The 19,061-nt window shown below is 38.0% G+C and overlaps 1 protein-coding gene across 6 annotated transcripts in view; it reads left to right on the forward strand.

Moving 5' to 3' along the window:
- Window positions 1-19,061, forward strand: part of si:ch211-200p22.4 (phosphatidylinositol-binding clathrin assembly protein) — a 97,577-nt gene that overhangs the window by 55,089 nt on the left and 23,427 nt on the right. For 5 of the 6 annotated variants that reach the window (XM_062066101.1, XM_062066104.1, XM_062066106.1 and 2 more), the window contains exons 4-13: window positions 4,961-5,036; window positions 5,107-5,209; window positions 5,584-5,677; window positions 5,748-5,859; window positions 6,052-6,158; window positions 7,339-7,380; window positions 10,697-10,782; window positions 10,845-10,968; window positions 15,373-15,512; window positions 15,949-16,049. In XM_062066101.1, the coding sequence (XP_061922085.1) occupies window positions 4,961-5,036; window positions 5,107-5,209; window positions 5,584-5,677; window positions 5,748-5,859; window positions 6,052-6,158; window positions 7,339-7,380; window positions 10,697-10,782; window positions 10,845-10,968; window positions 15,373-15,512; window positions 15,949-16,049 (985 nt within the window). The remainder of the gene's footprint in view (window positions 1-4,960; window positions 5,037-5,106; window positions 5,210-5,583; window positions 5,678-5,747; window positions 5,860-6,051; window positions 6,159-7,338; window positions 7,381-10,696; window positions 10,783-10,844; window positions 10,969-15,372; window positions 15,513-15,948; window positions 16,050-19,061) is intronic. The other variant, XM_062066103.1, reaches the window with a different exon arrangement.

The following is a 19,061-nucleotide window of genomic DNA, read 5'->3' on the forward strand; positions in this document are numbered from 1 at the left end:
ATATATATATATATATATATATATATATATATATATATATATAGGTATATATATATATATAGGTATATATATATATAGGTATATATATATATATAGGTATATATATATATATATAGGTATATATATATATATATATATATAGGTATATATAGGTATATATATATATATATATATAGGTATAGGTATATATATATATAGGTATATATATATATATATATAGGTATATATATATATATATATATATAGGTATATATATATATATATATATATATATAGGTATATATATATATATATATATAGGTATATATATATATATATATATAGGTATATATATATAGGTATATATATATATATATATATATATATATATATAGGTATATATATATAGGTATATATATAAATATATATATATATATATATATATGTATATATATATATATATATATATATAGGTATATATATATATATATATATATATATAGGTATATATATATATATATATATATAGGTATATATATATATATATAGGTATATATATAGGTATATATATATAGGTATATAAATATATAATATGCAGATCCCAAATGTACCAACAGGTAAGAAAAGTTGGTTTTGCGTAATAGGTGGGGATGTAAACCAGTGTTAATTTTGGCAGCAGTTATTAATTTAGTTTTAGTCAGTCTTTTGATGTAAATTTATTTTAGTTTGTCATATTTTAGTCATCTAAATTGATCTAGTCATCTAAATTCCTCAACATTTTAGTCGACTAAAATATAAATATAAAGTATAATGTATCTTTGAAGTTGTCTTGATACCACTTTTATTAAGGTTATTAAAATTACTGTATTATGTAATACAAAAATTCTGCATAACTTGGCATATTCAGATGCATTTGAATAAATCTGAAAATGGTGCATCACATTATTTCAGAATCAATTCAGACGAAAGCCTTAAAAAAAATGTCAGTTAATTTCCGAACGTGCATTAAAGAGAGTGTATTAGGAAAATTGACAAGCAGATCGTCCGCCATTTAATTAAGCAAACAAGCTGGGTAGACCTAGGTGCATGGTGGAGTACAAGGTATTCACTTTTTGTGCGGAGTGTAAAATAAAATGATCCGCAGTACATACACTTGTATTAAAGTAATAGTATTTATTTAACAGGAAATAATAGAAATGGAACAAACATGTATTTGACGCTCAAACCTTTATATTAGGAATGTAAGGAGAACTGCTATAATACAGTGTCACGTTATTTACATACACATACATACATTAATTGTTGGCAATTTGGAGTGCATAATTTAGAGAAATCATATTTTTAATATCACGTTCAATAACATTGTAACTATTTTTTGTTTCATCATTAAAATGTAATGTGTACATGTCTACCATTTATTTTAGACAATTATTACAGCAACAAAAATCACTGATCTGTAGTTTGGCGTGCATGAAAATATGTGTGCATGTTTATGGTCATATGAAAAATTAACTAGTTTTATTCTATATTGTGTATAACTACACTGAGTGTGCATAATAATTGGCGTCTTCTTGGCCACTGTCCCGTGTAAATACAGCAAGCAGTGTTATAAACTTGTATGTATATAAATATACAGTATATATGTGTGCAATTAATATCTGAACAGTGTGGCGAGGACATCATAAAGTGCACTGTACAGGTATTTTTCTTATTATATTGGCGGGTAAAATGGCGGCATCATTGTAGAATACAAAAGTAGTTAGTTTTAAAATAAGTATTATTCGAACATGTGGACATGATGTAAGCGACCTTGCTCCTGCTCTACCGTCTTTAATAGTAACAGTAATTCAGTACAATTGGAGTCATTTTGAAATATTAGCTTTGGCTTACTTTATGGTGTGTAGAAGTGCCTCCATTAGTCTTCTCTTTCTTCCCTATGTAGAAGACATATTGTATTCATGTATTGTATTACGTCTTTTTTTCCGGGTGAAAAATCAAAACCGTGTCATTTTTAAAGACACTAGCTCTGATTGAATACCCTTTGTGCTTTTCCACACTACCCTCTCCCACATGCAACTGTGATTGGCTATTTTCTGCGACTGCCACCCACCTACAGACGAAATTAAATATGATTGGATTTTGTCGTTGTCAATCTTTTCGTTTTGTTTTTATTCCTTGACTAAATTGTCAATTAATTATGTCATTGTTTTAGTCAACGTGCTTTTGTTTTGATTTGGTATGATCCTAATTTCGTCAAAAGAAAATAGGTCGTTGACAATAACAAAGATGAAACATTTTAGTCAAAAATATGAACACTAATGTATACAGAGAACCTGTATTTTTTGGGACCGTTTCCTAATTGGGTTGGTATTTTTTTTAATTCAAATGCCCGTTGTAATTATGACACGCTGTCACATTCAGTTCAAGTGCCGCTGCTACACATAAAAAAGACACAGGTAGATAATAATCAGCTTGTAATAATCACAAATAAGGAAGCAACGCCACACTGTTTGTAACAAAACAATAATTCCTCCTCAAAAGTCCCTCAAAGTCACACATGCAGTTAGTGAGTTAGTGTCAGTTTGAAGTGAACATGTTTTTACTCTTGACCGCTGCTACCACACTTCATCAACCTTCCTCTTAGCGATCCAGTAATCCACAGGCCAATATTAGTCCACTCAAAGAAGTGAAACATTGAAGTAATCTGTGTTTTTTTATTTATTTCGATAGTACACACTACACAGTTACATACATCAGTAGCTGTCAACACTCAATATGGCGTTTGGTCCGTCACTCAAATACGTCCGTGTGTAACATAAACTCAAATAACAATTCCTGTTGTTACTAAATACACACCTAGTTCAAACCCCGGCCGAGTCATACCAAAGACTATAAAAATGGGACCCAGTACCTCCCTGCTTGGCACTCAGCATCAAGGGTTGGAATTGGGGGTTAAATCACCAAAAATGATTCCCGGGCGCGGCACCGCTGCTGCCCACTGCTCCCCTCACTTCCCAGGGGGTGATCAAGAGGATGGGTCAAATGCAGAGGACAAATTTCACCACACCTAGTGTGTGTGTGACAATCATTGGTACTTTAACTTTAACTTTAACATTTATGTTCAAGTCAACTGCATACCTAGTTGACTTGTTTGAGACTTAAAAAAACAGGTGTTGATTAAAGACTTCCCTGCTGTGAGATGTTACATGATGTTGGTGGTGTATAACCTATTGTAGTATTTTCACATATGTATTTACATCGGTTACATTTAGTACCGATGAGTATCAAAATTGGTATCGATATTGATAAAATCCTACAATGCCTTTATAATAGGTCCTCTTTAAAAATTATTTAGTGGGTTGTTGATCAAACTTGCACATTACATGATCATACAGACTTTTGTAGCTCAAATAGCTGCTGTATGTTAAAGCAAGTATGAGGATTAATGGTCAGCCATTTTGAAAATGTGTTTAACCTCAGATAGGGGCTTCAAAGCCTGGGTGGGCAGTCATTAAAAGAAATGACAAGAAACGCAAATAAATGCTCTTCTATAAACAGTTACAATGCTTTTTAGTGCAACTTGAATCCAACACATATTCCTGCATGTCAATGTGTGCTCACAAAATCAGTCTCGCATAGACAACGCATGTTTGCTGCCAAATCAGGAATTGGGAAAGTGGCAAATCTTTTTGAATATTTTAAGTCGGCTAAGTAGAGCTGCTCAACGCAGAGCTCCCTGGTCCTCTGAGGATTGCCAAGACTTTCTGCATTGTGCACACTTATTGAGGGAAGACAGATGTTATGTGAACACTGCTGTCAGGGATGGAGGAGTTGAACAGTTCAGGTGGATTCATTTTTGACTGTCGGATTTTTGGGGGTACATTTTTTAATTCGTTAGGGTTAGGGCTGTAGCTGGGATAGGCAACTGCAAGAGGGACAAACGGTAGAAAATTGATGAATGGATGGATGGGTTAGGGCTGCATGACTCCAGAAAAGAGTCAAAACTTTCTTGTTAAGAATTAAGATGGGGATTCTCTGAAACAATTGTCGGTACATACACACCTTGATCAGGAAAAAAAAATGCCAATGTTCTTTGTTTTGTTCATCATGAGCGGTACGGAAAGACATTTGTCAGGGGATTTCTAGATAGAAATGATTATAAATATTCCAAGTTAAAGACCTTGTATGCTAGCTCATATAATAAGCACATAATAAGACAAGTAAAAAAAAACTTGGTCAATTAATTGGATAGCCCCTCCCACATGCTGTGAAACGATTGCGTAGAACCAAACAGCAGGGCAAACTTGTTGTGGTCGGCAAGGCTTGATGGGTAATAAAGAAAAAGGTGTTGCAGAGTTTGTTTGTGATGGAGCTCGTTAAGTAGAAAATAACAAATAGTCTTCATTTACTTACTTGCTTACTTACTTTACTTACTTAGTTGTGTAGGCGGATGCAGAGATGCAACACCAAGTTAAACGCGCACATGATGCCAAATAATGCAAGCCAACCTGTTCCATAACTTGTTCCTCAGCAGTCAAGGCGTCATGCCATTAAGTGCCAGAATCACATGCGGCTTGAGACAAAATGGATTTCAATTTTTGTCTTTCTTATATTTTCTTGGCTCAAAGGTGGTGTGACGCATCTGCTTTTCAGGTGTGTGTAATAGTCTCTTTCGCCTTCTGTACTCTAGCCCAAGGTCTTCTATGATTCTGAGCCTGTATCTCCTACAAATGCCATGTAGGAAAAGCACTTAATAGAAAGTCTGCAGGTTTGAAAGGCTATATTGGATGGATTGAGATTTGGGGTTGGGGGGATATTTTAGGAAGAAAACATTTTGCCCAACTTATGTCTTTCTTGTCCATTATTCCAACTTACAGCCCCTCACTTAGGCTTGTTGGCTGCAGAAAACATGCTTTAAATGTTGTATTTGGATCATCAATTTTAAAACCTTTTTTTTTTTTTTTTTTTTTACATCCCCCAGCGTTTCATCCAGTACTTGGCCTCCAGAAACACCCTCTTTAACCTAACCAACTTCCTGGATAAAGGAGCCCTGCAAGGTACAAACAAAAAAACAAAAGTTAATTGATGAAGCTGAACACTCCTTGCTCTTCCATCCTTCTCTCCCAGGTTATGACATGTCAACCTTCATCAGGAGATACAGCCGTTACCTGAATGAAAAGGCAATGTCCTACAGGCTGGTGGCTGTGGATTTCACCAAGATGAAGAGGGGGTAGGCAGGCAATGCACAAACTTGACATTCTAGCGGTTTTTCTCTCCTCATTTCACAGTTTTTATGCAAGCGGTTTTGCCAAGCTCAGTTAATCATCTGCAACCTGTAGTTAAAGATTTACCTGCGCTCTTTAAATGAATCTTAACTCCAATGTGACTACGTGAGCTATTAAATGCACTTCATTAAACAAAATAAAAACATTTTCATCATTGCGGGGATCATTTGTATCAGAATCTCATTATCCGAAACCAGTTGCAAGCACCATCAATGGGAAAATGCTCTTCCTTATGTATTCCTTTTTTTCTGTGTATTTCTTATTTTGCATCTGAGTGTTCCATAACAATTCCTCGGGTGTGGGGTTTGTCATTGTGCAGGACTGATGGTGTGATGCGGACTATGAACACAGAGAAGCTGATTAAGACGCTGCCCATAATTCAGAACCAGCTTGATGCACTGCTGGATTTCCAGGTACTGTGCGTGTGCGTGCGTGCGAGAAAGCTTATATTGGAAATTCATGTTGACCACCTCCGCTCTGCAGGCTAACCCTAACGAACTCACAAACGGTGTGATCAACTCCGCCTTCATGCTGCTCTTCAAAGACTCCATCAGGCTGTTTGCTGCTTACAACGAAGGGGTCATCAACCTCTTGGGTACCACACTCACCTTCACTTAAGTGCTCTTGTGATTTATCATACCAGTGAGGCAGATGGGGGGCATGTTGCAGTGGCACTCACACAGCAGTTGTCATGACAGCAGTGTTGGTTTCCAAAAGCATTCACTTGATGTCATGTCTTTTTTTGGCTGCATCCCTCACTCCCATTATCTTCCTCTGGCTGCTGAAGAGAAATACTTTGACATGAAGAAGAACCAGTGCAAAGATGCTCTGGACATCTACAAGAAGTTTCTTTACAGGATGACAAAGCTGTCAGAGTTTCTCAAAGTTGCAGAGGTATGCATACACACACAGGCACGCACACACACACACACACACACACACACACACACACACACACACACACACACACACACACACACACACACATACACACACACACACACACACACACACACACACACACACACACACACACACACTCACAAAGTATATCAATGGCTTGTCTTTGGTGCTTCGTCTTCCTGACAAGTATGGATACCCATGCAACCTTCCTTTACCCAGTGCGCACATGTTATTCCTCTTTTTCCTCTCATTTGTTTCAAACAGACGTGAAACAGTGCGAGTCAGCTGTCGTAACATCAGCAGCAGAACAACAGCCCCTCCATCCGTGTGTGCTCAAACAATACAAATGAAATCCCATTGTTTCCTTCTAATTAGTTTTCAAGGAGCTCCCTGAATAATTCACTGTTAACACATTATTACTAATAATAGAGGATTTAAATATATATATATATATATATATTAATCTAGTTTTAAGCATAAACAAGTAATTTGTACCAAATTGCAAATGTGTCAAGGAGGCAGATCTGGAATTGTGTTTTCTGCGTAACATTGTCCCTCAGGGAATGTGAAAATCCATTTGTGCAGCAATAAAACACTGAAAAAGTGTTTTGAATATTAACAAGTAGATGATTATTTTAATTTGTGAAAACAGCGTTTGGTCAACTAGAAAATGAATTCCATTAAGCACCACATTAATCTTCCTTGTCTTTGCTTTAAAATCATGCAGCGTGAAATCAGAGCTTAAGTTTTTACTTTTCTAGATGTAGCAGCCGCTTTGGAAGGTGCACCGGATGGTGTGAGGCAGAACTAGAGGCCACGATGGTGATTGTTCAATCGTCCTTGACCTAATGTTCTTTATCTGTGTCCAGTGAGTCGACGTGTGCACACGAGCGTTATGTGTCCGAGCTGTTAGTCTTCTTGGCGATGGATTTGGCGTTTTCTTAATCAATGTGTTGTCACCATACAATTCATTTATGTCGCTTCATCCCTCACACCACATTGGTCACGCACATTTGTCATCACCGCTCAGTGTCACACGTTCCCTTGTTTTCGTTAGCGCATGAATTAACGAATCCCATGTTTCCTTTCTCACGTGGTACCTGCCCTCCCTTTTTATTCTCAATTTTTTTCCCACCCACCTTCCTCCCTTCTTTTTTGTTTTCCACAACAGGAAGTTGGAATAGATCAGGGTGACATCCCAGATCTTTCACAGGTCAGTGTGCATCTCACCACCTTCTCCTCTTACTCTCGTTCTTCACCTCTCCTTCTCTTACTCTTCTTCTCTGCCAACACTCATGTTTCCATCCATAGAGTCACACATTATTTAAATTCTGATTGCATTTTCCTCCATCACAAGCAGCTCTATATTTCTCTCTCCACGAGGGATGGTCTGAGCTGATACTCAGGATTGGTATTGATGTAATACTGGCCAAACTTACTGGATCAGATTATATGTGTACATATAGGGTCCAAATACTTGTGCACATGTGATTTTTGAGTTTTTTATTTTTAATAAACCTGCAAAAATGTATACATTTCTGTTTTTTTCTGTCAAGAAAGTGTACACTAATGAGAAATAGAATGAACGTTTTTTATTTTAGCAATTGACTGCAATGAAACAAAGAGTGAACAATTTAAAGGGGTCTGAATACCTCTCGTACCCATGTATTTGTTTGTCCGTATATATATACTATATATATATATTGTTTAGATTCACTGTAATTAACTGTATGATATATAAATATAACCCCATCGAGCCGATCCAAAAGCCAAACTATTACAGAAAGGCTAAGTTTAACATACGGCAACATGCCGTAAACAAATATTAATTTAATATTTGTATTTTGTGTTATAATCATTTTGGTTATGGACAACATGATTGCTGTGTCATTGAGGCCACATTGAGTGTGACTCGTCTCTATTATTCCTTTCTAATTAAGACTCAGATTTGAAACCTCTTTATTCACTTTTATTTTTAATCTTTAGAATGTGCTGCTGGGTTTGGTGAATAATCATAAAAAAAACTATTAAAAGTGGTAAAGTAAAGTTAAAATAAAAAGCAGTGGCAATAGTCTTATATAACTTTGTTGCTTGTCAAGTTGTGGAAATTGTATTTTATTTTGTCAGCAGAGCAGGATATTTATTGCACAAGTTAAACATTGAGTTTATTGGTTATATTAAGCAAAGCACATGCATACCAATGAATTTATTACTGCCTATTTCAGTCTTGTGGCATCGATATTGGACATGTATAAGTGCTAGCAGGCCACCCCTGTGCTCCACTTGGTTTTTCATTATTTTACAATTTTCAACGAACTTGCTGGTAGTAATTAGGGAAGCTCCCAATTTTTTTGATTCATCCTGCATTTTCTTTTTCGCAATTAAAGGCTCATTCTAGATTGGGTAGCAGGCACAGTGACCATTACCTGCACCATTACCAACTCCAGGTTGCACGGGTTAAAGCGGCACTAACTACACTACCGTTCAAAAGTTTGGGGTCACCCAAACAATTTTGTGAAATAGCCTTCATTTCTAAGAACAAGAATAGACTGTGGAGTTTCAGATGAAAGTTTTCTTTTTCTGGCCATTTTGAGCGTTTAATTGACCCCACAAATGTGATGCTCCAGAAACTCAATCTGCTCAAAGGAAGGTCAGTTTTGTAGCTTCTGTAACGAGCTAAACTGTTTTCAGATGTGTGAACATGATTGCACAAGGGTTTTCTAATCATCAATTAGCCTTCTGAGCCAATGAGCAAACACATTGTACCATTAGAACACTGGAGTGATAGTTGCTGGAAATGGGCCTCTATACGCCTATGTAGATATTGCACCAAAAACCAGACTTTTGCAACTAGAATAGTCATTTACCACATTAGCAATGTATAGAGTGTATTTCTTTAAAGTTAAGACTAGTTTAAAGTTATCTTCATTGAAAAGTACATTGTTTTTCCTTAAAAAATAAGGACATTTCAATGTGACCCCAAACTTTTAAACGGTAGTGTACATGAGGAAAGTGCTTTGTCATGCAAAACAATGTCTTCCTTTGCCCAAAAATTAAACTTGGTAAAAAATATATATATATATTGGCGCACAATAGACAAACTCAGCATGGCCGTCACAAACTGTGTTTTCTTCTTCCTCCTGTGTCGCAGAAAACAAAAGGAACTTACATTGTAGGTGGTGGGTTGCATATTGTGTTGCTTCCCCCTTCCTTCCCACTCGTGTAGACACCACTGCATGAAGACCAATCTTTTCTTAAATAGTGTGATCTATCTCACACCCAGACCGCATGCACAGCTTGTTTCCAGCGCGCTAGGTCTGTCGAGCTGGTACCGATTGCTTTTTGCTCTCTGGCGAGCAACAGGCAAAAGGCCTTAAAACCTTATGAATAGAAAATGAGGACTCGCTACGCCAGACTCGTCTTGATATGCATGACTCTTTACTCAGGGTCCCACTGCCTCATTGGAATTCTCCCCTTCCGTCTAGTTGTTGATCTCATTTCTGTCACGAACGCCATCATCTGCTTCCACAGTTGCTTTAATTGCCGCTGACCCAAGATTTACATTGTAATCCTACTGTGCAGAATAGAGACATGTGTGAGTGGGGAACTAGACAATGGCTCATGTCCCTAAACCTTGTATCATGAATGATTAATAGCGAGGCACACCTTTCACTCTCGGTGTGTGTGAGTGTGTGTGTGTCCACAAAATAGTGACTCTGCTTAAAGGTCTTCTCCAAACTAACTACTGTCTGGTGAAAAGCATTCACTAGACAAAATACTTCCAGATGTGTGTGTGTGCGCGCGCAACCCTGCCAAGAAAACACTGCATTCTTGTGGACGGTGACATTGTCATATTTTGGCTGTAGAAGAATTTCCTCTACTCATCACGCTACAATAAGCCATACAGTGGATCTGAACTATTGATTTGTCTGTAGAATGTTGCTGTCTCCTTTGCGTATGTCCTTTTATAAAGCTCCTAACAAGCACAAGGTGAATACATGTCAACAAGGACATAAATTAACTAAATTAGGCTCTAGCCCCCCTGCGACCCAGAGAGGAACAAGCGGTAGAAAATGGATAGATGAATGGACAGTGTTGGCGTAGGGGTAGCTTAGCAACAATCCCCTATACGCACCTCAAAGGCAATACAAGCAAGCATTTTAGAGCCAAATTTTTGACTTGAACAAAAGCACAAATTAGAGCTGCACAGGTACTTATACAAGGATGATGCTACTTCACTTCTCCGAAGAAGACGAGAAACAGTGAATTGAAAATGAAAGGAACCGCATGATCTCTCCTCTTCTTGCTCTTAGTTTCAAAGCTTTTTGTTGCTTCTTGACTCGCTGTGTGAATATTGGCTGCATGTTGCCATGGCTACCTGTTGGTGCCTGAGCACTCCTTTGAGACCAACTAACTGTGGGTGATGTGTGTTACTCACTTAGCAGGATTTTATTGTTTGGAAAAGTTTACTTGATTATTCGATGTACTTTTTCTAATTGTCTACATTCTTCCTGTCCTTATGTCCCAAGGCCCCCAGCAGCCTGCTGGAGGCTCTGGAGCAGCACCTGGCCTCCCTGGAAGGCAAGAAGACCAAGGAACTTAATGCAGACACTAGGTAAACATTTCAAAGATGGCAAGAAAAGTGCTGCAGTGCTTAATCTATCACTTGTCTTGCAGAGCGTCCACTCTGTCCAGCGCCGTCTCGTCTCTCTCCTCCACCGGCCTGTCTTTCACCCGCATGGATGAGAAGGAGAAGCAGCTGGCCCTTGAAGAGGAGCAGGCCAGACTACAGGCTCTCAAGGTAACTGTCAGCAAGGTCAAAGTCAAGCGTATCAAACACAGAAGTGTATTTGCTGCAATGTTAAGAGTGAGAAACTGAGTGAGAGAGCTGGGGGTCAAGGGTTCTTTTATGGCTGTCTTGCTTTAACCCAGGGGTCGGCAACCCAAAATGTTGAAAGAGCCATATTGGACCACAAATACCAAGGAGTAATTGGTCTGGAGTTTATTATAAGTTTTATAATAATGGCAACACATGATGTAAGTGGTTAAATAGCTATGTTAGCCTACTATCAAAATGACTGTGTCGCAGGCTGACGCAAATCTTTGTTGACAGAAATGTTGAAATGTATTATTTATTCTACACATTGTTACAACACTGGAAAACATTAGTAAAACTTCTCAGAGGGTGAGATAACTCCTGGAGGTTACTGTCTTAGAATGGCCAATGGTATATATGTGTGTGTCCAAGTTAAAGGAAACGACAGGCTGTTCTTCTAATGGATTTATCACAATCAAATCAGAAATGCAGCCAATATTGCATACAGATAATGTGTCATGAAACATGAAAATAAACTAAATACACAGAGGACATAAGTAAAAGAAATTGAATTGATTGATTGATTGAGACTTTTATTAATGGATTGCACAGTAAAGTACATATTCCGTACAATTGACCACTAAATGGTAACACCCGAATACGTTTTTCAACTTGTTTAAGTCGGGGTCCACGTTAATCAATTCATGGTATACATATAATGAACCAAATATACCTACAAACGAGGCACAATGATGCAATATGTACATACAGCTAACCTAAATAGCATGTTGGCATAGATTAGCTTGCAGTCAGGCACTGACCAAATATGCCTGATTAGCACTCCAACAAGTCAATAACATCAACAAAGCTCACTTTTGTGCATTCACGCACAGCATAAAAAACGTTTGGTGGACAAAATGAGACAAAGGAGTAGCATAAACAACATCTTTCTGTGGCAGCGTTTGAAAAAGTTATACATGTAAACAAACTGTTGAGTCACAGTCCACACAATGGTGAGTTCCAGGGCCGCTGAAATTAGTAGGACAAAACGGTGCTCGCCAAATACTTTTATCAGTGAAGCATAAACACAAACATATTAGACAGTGGGCTTCCTAACAATTAGGAAGGCGTGTGTCATGTTTGTCCTTCTACAGAAAGCATATTACAACAAAAAATATATTTTTCACCCCATTTTCTTCCCATTTCCATACATTTTTGAAAAAGCTCCATGGAGCCACCAGGGCGCAGCTAAATAGCCAGGGGTTGCTGACCCCCGCTTTAACCAAAGAGGAGCAGCACTTTCCATTTGTTCCCTTCTTGACTCAGTCAAAATGCAAATGAAGATGTGTCCCGTATTGCTGAGGCTGCGTTAAAACTGACGCTTCTGTCATACTTTCAAAGTGGTCAGCAACAGTAGTGGTGTTAATCTTAAATGTTGTTTTTTTCCTTTGGAGGTTGAAGGCTTTGTAGAGTGCTGATTTTCCATGCCTTTATTTTTATAGCATGGAGCTGAATGACAATGTGCATATAAAAAAAAAAAAGTCAAAATTTACTAGCCTGAAATTTTATTTTTCAGCACATGTTTCCACAGATGAAATATATTGATCCCTGTGAAGCTGCAAAAATAAGTTTCATTGGGCAGACAGATGGAATATTAAGGGAACCGTCCTGCAAGCATTTCTTGTAGCATGAACAATAAAAGCTGACAAATGGTGAAAACCCTTAATAAAACACTGTATATGCATATGAAATGAGACAAAGCAGGGTGCGGGTATTTCAGTGTGTTGCTGCATGAGCACACTTGAGGCTGCAAGCCTGCAATCATGAGCCCAGCATCAGACGTGAGCTGTGTTGATTTCAAATTCAAGCAAGAAATGGAAAGTGTGGAGTGGACGATGTGCAGCTTTTGATTGCACTGTAATATCTTCAAAGTGTGGCAGAGTTGACCTTAGCGCAGGGATGGGCAGACTACGGCCCGGGGGCCACATCCAGTCCGTTGGTCTTTTTAATCCGGCCCGTCTAATAGAAAAAATTAAGCAAATATCTGTTTTGAGAATTGCTGATACTATACTTCGACGCAATGGGAAAAAAATGGTGATCAAAAATAGTGCTCCCACTGAAAGAGAATGTAAGTGTAACCCTGTAATACAATTGTTGTGTTTCTTTGAGGTCCTGATATGATATTGTTGAAAATAGATGTGTAGCCCATGTTTGGGAAGTCTACTCTACTCTCAACAGATGCTTGAAATGCACCCCTGCTTTATAGTGTCCTTTTATAGAGACATTCCTTTATGATTTCATGCAGTTTTGGGTAATAGTGACGCTACACAGCTTAACTTCATTATGCATGGCGGTAGCCCCTGGGGATAAGTTGATTGGTAACACTAAATCGGCCCTAGTGTGTGAATGTGAGTGTGAATGTTGTCTATCTGTGTTGGCCCTGTGATGAGGTGGCGACTTGTCCAGGGCGTACCCCGCCTTCTGCCCAAATGCAGCTGAGATAGGCTCCAGCACCCCGAAAGGGACAAGCGGTAGAAAATGGATGGATGGTAGCTTTTTGAACTAGTAGCGATTCTTATAGCTTATGTATTTTAGATCCATGTAACGAGGTAACTTACATCAAAGCTACAAAGAAGGAAAATGGACCGCAAATCAATGGGGGGAAAAACACATTCAAGCGACACATTGTATACTCGATAAACCAACATCCAAATTGCTTTTGACATCTAAGATGTCCAACACAAATTTAAGAAGACACATTGTGGTGGGTTGAGTTCATCAAAGGTTTTACTGCCAATAACATTAACAACAGTTCCAAAACTAAACACAAGTGATTGTACATCGAGAAAGCTGCTGTTTTTATTTACAGCAGGCAGAAAATACATATATATATATATATATATATACCGTAATTTCCGGACTATAAGCCGCACCTGACTATAAGCCGCACCAGCTAAATTTAGGGGAAAATACAGATTGCTCCATATATAAGCCGCACCCGACTATAAGCCGCAGGGTTTTGATGTGTAATTAGCGTAGTATATAGGGGTTCCTGCTACCACGGAGGGGATTGTCGGGACAGAGATGACTGTTTGGGAACGCAAAGCGTCCCATTTATTAACTATAAATCTTTCAATCATTCAATCAAACTTTCACATCTTTGACATGGCGAACAGCATTCGTGCAGAGTACAAATAATACAACGGTGCAAAGTAATACAAAGTGCTCGCCTGTGGGTTATCAAAATAACCAGCCTACCGGTAAATGAAAAATCAGTCTTTAATCATTGTGTCATCGTCTTCCTCCTGCGTACTAAAACCACCGAAATCCTCTTCGTCGGTGTCGGAGAAGAACAGGCCGTATATAAGCCGCACCCTTGTATAAGCCGCAGGGACCAGAACGAGGGGAAAAAGTAGCGGCTTATAGTCCGGAAATTACGGTATATATATATATATATATATATATATATATATATATATATATATATATATATATATATATATATATATATATATATATATATATATATATATATATATATATAGGGGTGGGCCAAAGAAAAGGCCAACTAAAATAAATATGTACAGTGAGTTGTGTAGAGTTCTAGGGTGTCCCCAGCTAAATGACATATAGTTAATAGTAACGGACCCTTACTGGGTCCATTTGGTTCCATTTGTACTCTGTCAGTTACATGAACATTGATATTGTACATACGGACCCATAGAAAGAAATGCCATTAAATTGGAGTCTGTAGCTTAATGCATGTTAAACTCGGGGTTCTTGAAATGAAAATGGGTGATGATAATCACTGCTAGAGCCGTAGAACCTGTAAATCTTCTCTAATGGGGGTCCCTTGCATATTTTTTCTATTGCATGTCGGTGGAGCCAGTGAGTGTTAATTTAATATGTAGTGTTGAAGTAACAAGCTACTTTTGCCGTGTAGTTTGCTACAATTCTCTGGGCATAGCTTCCTCTGTATCTTAGCGCCATTCAATCCAGAGTAACTTGTAGCTTAGTTTACTATATTTTCCAAGCAGCTTGCCCATCACTGAAATCATGTAATATTTGCTCATCTGTATTCAAAAACAAAGAATGTTTACTGCTAAATAATCTCCATTGATTTGTGTCTTAATTAAACTATTGATGCGCCTTTATCGTTGTGCCCACCTTTAACTGTGTATTTGTAACGTTCGCTGAATTTTCTTTCAATTGGCAAATGTTTTTTCTAAGCCTGGTATATATATTTGTATGTATATATATATATATATATATATATATATATATATATATATATATATATATATATATATATATATATATATATATATATATATATATATATATATATATATATATATGTATATATGTGTGTGTGTGTGTGCGTGCCAGGACCAGCGTCTGAAGGAGATCAGCTTGCAGACTCCGCCATCTGCCTCCCCAAGCAGCCAATCAATAGGCAGCGCAAACAACAACCACCACCACGTCACACAAACACCAGAGTTGTTTGGCCCCACACTCTCAACCAACAGGTGCGTATGTGGGAGAATACGCGTTCACTCACAGCAAGCCAAACATTATTTTTTAACAGTTATTTCTTTTATCGCGTCACCAACCTAAAGAAATAGTGGCGCTAAAGACAAAAAATATAAGTGAAGTGTAGTCACTTAAGATGTTTTTGTCACTTACTTGACTCAATCTAGCTGTCAGTATAAAGACACGAACACACCTTTTTATTTTCTTCAGGGACTCGTGTGTTTTTTGGACGCGGCCCTCGCTGTTTATGCCCAGGCAATTAATTATTGATGTCTGTCTTTCCATTTTCTGTGCACTTTTTCTTCATCTTTCACTGACCCGCTCCTCTTCCCCCATTAAATTACCGCTCATCATCCTTCCCATCGCTTCGTCCAATTTCTCTGTATCACTTTACTTCCCTCAACACCTTTTTTCTACTCCCCCTCCTACCAGTGTGCCCAACCTGAACAGCGACCTGTTTGATCTACAGCCAGCCTTTATCCCCACGGTGCAGAGCGCTCCTTCCATCTCTACCGCCAACAGTGCCTGGGGAGGTACGGCACGCACGCACACAACTACCTGCATTTGAATATTCTTAGAAGTACGATTGGAGGCAAGAAAGACACAAAGGGAACAGTTAATTAGCCCCTACTTCTATCCATGTATTTATTGACGCCACCCACCAACCATCATTGTCCCTCATTTTATGATCTTACCACCGAGAAATCCTGTATAAAAGTAAACAACCTTACCTTATCTAAAGACTACAGTCACACTGCAGGGTATGATGCCTAATTTATATTGTTAGTTGAATTCAATCTTTTTATGGAACATTTTCTCAAGCTAATTTTTTCGTGTGGGAGATTGGGAAGGAAGAGGGCGAGAATTTTAGCTCTCGCAGTTTGTGGGGCATTTGCTGTGACATCTGTTCCGAGGAGCGTGTGGGCAAACAGTTGCAGGCAGGAGTGGTGGGGCATTGACATGACTTGTCAGACATCTTCATTTCCCCTGTTTTCTGCTCATCCATTCACAATTTTTATTTTTTCACTTTTTGATGACGCATGGAAGTGCGACTTGATCGTTCAGACTGCAGGTGCATCATATGCATATCGGGTTTATATCCGGATACGAAAGAGGCCTGGGTGGGATTTGAAAAAAATTGAAATTGTATCGTTCCTTTTTTCATGTCAACGTGAATTTCACATTTACACGAAAAAATCAGCATGAGGTCACATATGGGCAAAATAATCGAAATTGTAGACTGCATGTGGAAATTATTCACAGTGCTCACTTAATTATGTGAAGGTCTTATCCGCCAGGGGGTTGTATAATCGTTCCTGTTGGTAGTTAGTTAGCAGGATAACTCAAAAGGTTATGGGAGGATTTTCATTAAACTTTCAGGAACAACTGATTCGATTTTGGGCATGATCTGATTTCTGCTACATTACCTTACATTTATGCACCTAGTGGCCCTGCAGAGACAAAGGCAGTGGATGACTGACAAATGTTCACCCTGTTTGTAGCTGAAAAAGTTATGTTTGGATTTCCATCTAATTTTTAGGAAATGTCCAACATGAGAAAAGCAACAAGTCATTACATTTTGGGGCTGAACTGGATAATTTCTACTATGTTACCTTATGTTTATGTTGCACGCTTCAACTTTTATGTGTGTATGCTTGTGCAAAATTGGGATAAGGAAGACAAGATTACATTTTGGTGTAATTACTTTTTTACTATTTGGTAGGTAGGGCCTGGGGGAGGTCTGCGCTCTGAGTGCTTTTCTAATTCCAAAATGTAAAAGATTTCCCACAATGCAACCCACAATGACAACATGTGAAATGTTTTTTAGGAATGTTTGCAAATTTCTGTAGGTTCGATGGGAAGCGTCGCTAGTCAAGCAAATGTGGAAAAAAATTAAGCGCTGTAAATACTTTGGTGATGCAATGTACAAAGCCAAACACGTTCACATACAGTGCATCCGGAAAGTATTCACAGTGCTTAACTTGTTCCACATTTTATTATGTTACAGCCTTATTCCAAAATGGAATCAATTCATTTTCGGCCTCAAAATTCTACACACAATAAATACCGTATTTTGCGGACTAAAGAGTGCACCAGTATATAAGCCGCGGCCACTAAATTTTAGAAGAAAACATTTTTTTTTCCGTTTTTAGCCGCACCTAACTATAATCTGCAGATATATACGTTATGAAATTAGTTATTTTACACAAAGATTTAGTAAATGTTTATTTACATACCCTAATTGTTTCCAAACACTCTGTAACACGGCAGTAAAACGGTGATCAAACAAACTAGAAGACATCGTCATGGCCAAACAGACTCAATAACTGCACGGGGACATCAATTCACTTAGAAAGTTGTGAAACTGAAACAATACAAACGGAATGTCACCGTAAGTTAATAATACTAGCACTTGTAAACGTGTTAGCATAATAGGTCATGCTTAGATGCTAGCTTCATTACTTTACGATAGCACGTACAAATATGCATGAAAACCCTCCTATACAGACATCACACATGGGATGGTTTAGTAAGTAAGAATTTGTTATACTGTGAGACTTACAAACGTTGTTTGGAGTGATAGTTGAATAATCTATTCGAGTATTATCGCTATGGAGGGCTACAAGACGAAATAGCACTGATACTACCGGTTGAAAGCACTAAATGAAAGGACACTGCAGCATCTGCAGTGAGCAACCTCCTCCTAAAGATAGTGCCATAGCAAAAAAATAACACACCTTTTCAGTACGTGTGTTTTTTAAACTATTTGCATAATAGCCGTCAGCGAAGAAAGATCCATAAATAAGCCGCACAGTTTTAGAAGCCACAGGGTTCAAAGTGTAGGAAAAAAGTAGCGACTTATAGTCCGGAATTTACATTATCTAGGAGTGTAACGACTGATCGCTATATCGGTAGATCGATATATATTCCTAAATTTTTCGAGTATATCGATCTGTTTGGAAAGTTCCTTCCAGGAGCTAGGTATCGATCCAACATCAATTTAAAAGGCAATGTCTCACTTTTATTGATACTAGAAAAAAGAAAACATTGGATTTAAAAACGGCAGACTTTGTTTAAAGTTTGAAGCACTTTTAATGACAAGGATGTTAAATGTTAAGTCTGTCGGCCCGCCTGTGGCGTCATCAAAACAAAAATAGCAGATACCTATGGTGGTCAAGAAATGTCATACTAAATGCCACAAGACAATATAAATTGCAACACAAAACTTTCAGCGAGAGCACGATTGCAAAAGCTACAATAAATAAAAAGGACACAACATGATATTTTAAAGCCACAACTTAACTTGAAACCACAAAAGGTGCGACGGACAAAACGGAAGTGATAGCAAAGCAAGTTTGCAGACGCACCAGGCTGAGAAGGAAGGTTAAAAACAGTGTAATGATCATAGTATATTAGTATTATTAAAAAAGTAGTTTATGACTGAAAAGGTGGTCACACTTAACTTACTTTTCCAACTTCATTCATTCAACCCCGGCCATTTGGTCCGTGCATCGCTAAAACTTGTACGCTGTTGCTTCCGTTAC

The sequence above is a fragment of the Entelurus aequoreus genome, linkage group LG12 (genome assembly GCF_033978785.1).
Source record: "Entelurus aequoreus isolate RoL-2023_Sb linkage group LG12, RoL_Eaeq_v1.1, whole genome shotgun sequence".
NCBI classification, from domain to species: domain Eukaryota; kingdom Metazoa; phylum Chordata; class Actinopteri; order Syngnathiformes; family Syngnathidae; genus Entelurus; species Entelurus aequoreus.